Source organism: Sinocyclocheilus anshuiensis, unplaced genomic scaffold (assembly GCF_001515605.1).
Source record: "Sinocyclocheilus anshuiensis isolate Anshui unplaced genomic scaffold, SAMN03320099.WGS_v1.1 scaffold78, whole genome shotgun sequence".
Classification (NCBI taxonomy): Eukaryota; Metazoa; Chordata; class Actinopteri; order Cypriniformes; family Cyprinidae; genus Sinocyclocheilus; species Sinocyclocheilus anshuiensis.
In genome coordinates, this window is record NW_015544250.1 from 1,336,938 (window position 1) to 1,342,630 (window position 5,693).

General features: G+C 35.0%; 1 protein-coding gene across 1 annotated transcript in view; it reads left to right on the top strand.

Annotated features, from left to right (window-relative positions):
• LOC107697820 (cadherin-11-like) overlaps positions 1–5,693 on the top strand; it is a 75,879-nt gene that overhangs the window by 68,728 nt on the left and 1,458 nt on the right. Inside the window, exons 11-14 of the mRNA XM_016498674.1 lie at positions 851–1,177; positions 2,619–2,823; positions 4,200–4,566; positions 5,663–5,691. Coding sequence (XP_016354160.1) covers positions 851–1,177; positions 2,619–2,823; positions 4,200–4,566; positions 5,663–5,691 — 928 coding nt within the window. The remainder of the gene's footprint in view (positions 1–850; positions 1,178–2,618; positions 2,824–4,199; positions 4,567–5,662; positions 5,692–5,693) is intronic.

Here is a 5,693-nt window from a genome sequence, read left to right on the forward strand (position 1 = left end):
CTTCTCTGCAGAATGCGATATATCCGCTCAACCAATCACAGCGCACCATTCCACACACTGTAAACAGTAACAACCAATCACAGCGCACCATTCCACACACTCTAGACAGTAATGGCGGCGCTGTGAATACACCCGGCATCCTAGTTTTCCTCATCTATTTTGTACTTTGTGATCAACAAACAAACAAAAAAATTAGGGCTGCACGATAAATCGCATGCGATTGCCATGCGCATCTCGTCAGCAAAACCGGTTCTGTGATTAATAGTAAATCTCCATCACGTGCTTTCAAATGGAGCAGCATTTAATACATAGAGCCGTAGATCACTGCTATATCGCGTTCATAATCGCAGATGAGTCGCATTCGATTATGAACGCGATAAAAATAACTTTTATATTGATTCAATGGATTTATTGCAATTTGAAAAAAAAAAAAAAAAATGTGTCATGGATTTATTGCATTTTGAGAAAAAAAAATAAAACAATTTTATAATAAATCTTTGAAAATCAAAATCTGGATTTTAATTTTTAATGTTATTATAACCTAAAGATGCTATGTGAAAGTTTGAAACAGAAAATAGTGGTTTTCATCTTGCCACTTTCTTGGTAAAGAAAACACATTTTTACTCAAATTAATCAAAATGGATTTATAGCGTTTTGGAACCAAACTCTTCAAATATAGTAAAATGTATCTTTTTTTATAGCACAAAAGTTTCTCTCTCTCTCTCTCTCTCTCTCTCTCTCTCTATATATATATATATATAGAACATATTTATTTCATTAAAAAAATATTTTCGTTCATAATGTGTCAAATGTCTAATGGCTGTTTGTTATTCATTTCTTTTGCTTCCAGACCACACGGCAAGTCTGGTGCTCTTGTCGTCCCTGAAGACTTTTCCTCGCTCTTCCTCTTTACTTACTCTAAAAATACCCATAATGCTTCGTGACAGTGCGTCAGACCTCGGCAGCACAGGAACGATTACCGTTACGGTATGTCCGTGCCAAAACGGAGGCATGTGGGCAGAAGAACGAAAACAACAAACGGACGAGAAGGATAAAGCTTCTGTGCCGGACTGGGAGAGGCAGGCGGCGTGTTTGCCTTTACCGTCAAACTCCCCGCTGCTGGGTGTCAGCTCGGCCGCTATGCTGGCCATCCTGGCCTGTGTGTCGACTCTTCTTGGTCAGTTCTGATTTTCAGTCCATTTCGTCAGGTTTTGTGATTGCTACTCACCCTTTGCTCCGCCTCTGTACCCATCTGGTATAATGATGTGTTGTTGCTACATCTGTCCATCACTCCCTGTCTTCATCCACCATTGCCTCCTGGCTTGTCTTGAAATTGCAGCTTTTCTTCCATATACGTATGTGTTTTTGTGGGTCGTTCGAACTTTCCACCAACCTGCCTCGTTGTTTCTCCTCCGTTTGTCAGTTGGCTTTGCTAATGAACGTGTTTGGGTTTCATTTCTGCATTTCAAGTCACTCATAATAAACAGCATTTGATGAGTGCTGAGGGCATCGTATGGCATTTTGAGATTGCGGAACAACCTTTTCCCACCCTCAAGGTTCCCCAAATGACATTGAACACTCAAACTTTACTAAATAAGGCAGCTAGTGCAGTAAGTGAGAGGTGGAATAGGCATTTTCTACAAAAACACTTTGGTGTGTTATAGTGTAGCCATATGGCAGCATATAATTTCCCTCACTGTTTCACATGCAACATAATGGATTGCCGGAAATAAAAGGGCAGTCTTTAAGTAAACAAATATATACTGTTTTAAAGCCACATAACCTTTAAATCCCCCTTTAAACTTTTTGAAGTCACCCTTTCATGGGCACTGGGAATTTTATAGATATTGGCCTTAGTTATATTATTACATTTTCTTGGAAGTGTTTACCATGATATAATTGCATTTCTGCAAAAAACAACACAATTATCATTTGTATTTTGTTGTCTTTCCAGACAAAAATGAAAAATTAACATTAAAAAAAAAAAGCTTTTATGAAGACCATTGAAGAAACCTTAATAATAATTCACTATATTGTAGTTTCAGTTCCGAATTCTGAATCATTTGAAATCATTTTTAAGAAACGAGGTTTTGGACCATTTTCCATTGCAGTAATGTGTTAAAGTGTTGCCATATTGAGATGTTTATCACCTTTTTAAAACTTTCCAAAAAATATTTTTAACAGACATATGTTACACTAGTTGCAGTTTTTCTTTAGAAGATTGAAGGTTTATGCTTTTAGGAACAATATTGAAAAAACCTTAATAATGATTAATTTCATTTTAGTTTTCAATTTGATTAAATAAATATTATTTAAATATTAAGAAGCGTTAATAAGAAAATAGTTTTTGGATCATTTTCCATTGTGGTACATTGTTTTACTATATAGCAATGTTTCTCCATTCTTGGCTACACGTCACTTCACTTCACTTAATATAAAACCAGCCTAGCAAGAGAAGTAATTTTAAACACATCAAATGTCAAGATAATTTCTGAAGGTCAAACACCTCTTTTCATTGATTATTTAGCGGAAAACAAGAATTTGTCTATTTTGTACCTTATTCATGAAATGTGGCAATAACTTCCTGTCATTTTCTCTCACTCTCTTCTGCCTGATAGTAGTGGCAGCGCTCTCACTATTGTTGCGAAGGCAGAAACGGGACACACAGTCTCCAGTGGAGGATGATGAGATCAGGGAGAACATCATCACGTATGATGATGAGGGAGGGGGCGAAGCGGATACGGCCGCTTTCGATATCGCGACCCTGAAGAGCGCCCCCCAGACCATGCACAGAGCACAGCGGCTTCAGGACAGCAAGAATATGTGAGTGTGTGTGTGTGTGTGTGTTTACAATGACTTTGATGTTCATATAAATAGACATCTCATTTCATCATTTGAATCTCTGATTTTATCTGATCTTTCAAATCACATGTCATTTCTTGACATTTGGCTTAGAAAATACCATATTATATTAATAGCCCATGTGAATCATTCAGCTTGAATATAAGCTGACATTCACCACAAACACAAACTGGTGTATTTTCCTCTTGAATCTCTGGTTGCTCTAAATGCATTCAGTCATGTTAAATGATGTTAAATGTATATCTGATTAATGAGGGCTCTGTACTCAGGAGTGTGTGCGGTTTAATGAGCCTTCACAACGCAAATCTGACAGATGTTTCAGTGCAAAGTTCATCTAGTTAATATTTATGCCGTTCAAACCCACTCTGTGTTCTAGCCCTCTATCCATCATATTCCTTTTTGATGTCATTGTAATACTCCTGGGCAGGTTGGTAAAATACTTCACACGCAACTATTTTTAAAGACGCAACTGACAGTTTTTGAATCGTTGCATCGGGAGTTTCCACTGGGACTACAACAAATCTTTTAATTAAACAACTTTTCTGATAACTTCGAAGTATCTGGTTTATCTGCTATTGTTTCAAAAGTTGCAAGCAATGTTGTTTTCCTTTAAAAGCTCAATGAAATGCTTGGATCTGCGCAGTTAAAAAGAAGCTTTATGCAATATTTGCATCACTATCTCAAGGGCGTAACTATGGAAGCTCATTTCTGACACAAAAGAAAAAAAATAATGCATCGTAAATCATAATTATGGCATAAAAAGTCATATTTATGACATAAAAAGTCAACAGATAATTATGAGATAAAGTCAAAATTGTAAGATGCTAAATCATAATTTGAGATTAAAAAGTTGAAATTTTGACAAAAAGTTATAATTAAGTTACAAATATGAGACACCAAATCGTAATTATAAAAATTATAAATTATAATTTATACAATTATAATTATAAAAAGTCGAAATTGAGATATTAAGTCATAATTATGAGGTAAAAGTTGAAATTATGGCATGCTTAAGTAATAATTGAGGAAAAAGTTGTAACTATGAGATAATATATATATATATATATATGAGAAGTTATGAGATACTAAGTCGAGATTTTGACATACTGTGTAATAATTTGAGCAAAATATCAAAATTATGACATACTAAGTCATAATTATGAGTTTAAAATGTGATATTTTATCTCATAATTTTGAATTTTTATGTAATATTTTCGACTTAATAATCATAGTTAAGCAAAGCATGATTTTTTTTTTCTTATGTGGCTGCAATAGGCTTCTATACTTAACCATTAAACAAATTCATCAATTTCCTAATTTCTATTTTATTATAACAGTTATTCTCAGGATAACTTGAACAGCATCAGAACCTTCAGTTGGAGTCAGAGTTTGGGTTTGGACCCACGCCGCCCCGTCTCTGCACCCCTCTACGGACGATACTGCTACAGCATCCAGACCCTTCCAGCTTCGAGAAACAGACTCGGCCCGTTCAACTCCAGGCTGGACCTCGCCAAACTGGCATACGTTCTTCCTGGCAGCCAAGGCCAGGCCGGCGGCCCTTTAGAATCCGGTTCTGTATTTATCGGCAAGAGCAGGGATGGATCAGAACAGAAAAGAGCGGACGGATCCACCGACAGCATTCCAAAAGAGAGCGAGACAGGAAGTGAGGTCATCTCTGAGAGCCACACGCTCAGCCAGGATCAGGTAAACTACTAATATTTATCACAGTACAATCCTATAGAGTGCAACAGCAGGATTCTGGGAGTAAAAATCCCATTTATTGTCAAAACAAATATTTTTTTATATATATAATTTATAAACTTATCTAAAGCGATGAGATGTGCTTCCTTTAAAGCCACAAATTGGTGTGATTTCAACTTAGTTTTCAAAAAAGATCCACCAATCACAAAAGTTGATGTTGCTATATATGTAAACGAAAATGGTAGCAAATGAGCTCATTAGTGGCCAATAGTGAGTCAGTTTCCTATAATCTCAAAATATTTATATTTGTATTTATCAGAATATTTTGCAATAGCCATAAAGTATATTGTTTCACAGTTATAATAAATTACTAAACAAATATTTAAAATATTTCCTTTGCTTTAAACTGTAGGCCTATTTAATAATTTTTTGAAGTGCCTATGGAGGAAATTAATGGGACAACCTGCGCTCTCTTATCATAGAATGTTTAAATCTTCATGTTATGTTAAAAATCTTTATGTTGTCTTTAAATTTGAGTTCCCAGAGATTCCAGTGATGTACACTACTGTTCAAAAGTTTGGGGTCAGTATGATGTTTTTTTTTTTTTTTTTTTTTGTTTCAAAAGTTACGGTGACAGCATTTATAATGTTGCAAAAGATTTCTATTTCAAATAAATCATTATATATATTTTTACTTTCTATTCATCAAAGAATCCTGAAAAAAATGTTACCATGTCCAAGAAATGTCACGGTTTCCACAAAAATATTAGGTAGCACAACTGTTTTCAACACTGATAATAATCAGAAATGTTGAAGACTGGAGTAATGATGCTGAAAATTCAGCTTTGCATCACAGGAATAAATTACATTTTAAATTATATTCAAATAGCAAACAGTTTTTTGAAATGGTAATAATATTTCACATATTACAGTTTTTACTGTATTTTGATCAAATAAATGCAGCCTGCCTTGGTGAGCATAAGAGACTTCATTCAAAAAAAAAAAAAAAACTTCACAACCCCAAACTTTTGAACGCTAGTGTATATATAAATATTGGGCTATTAAACAGCCTGACCATGTTCCTCACTGTTTTCTCTCAGTCTGTGCATTCGGATCAGGTTCTGTTCGTGA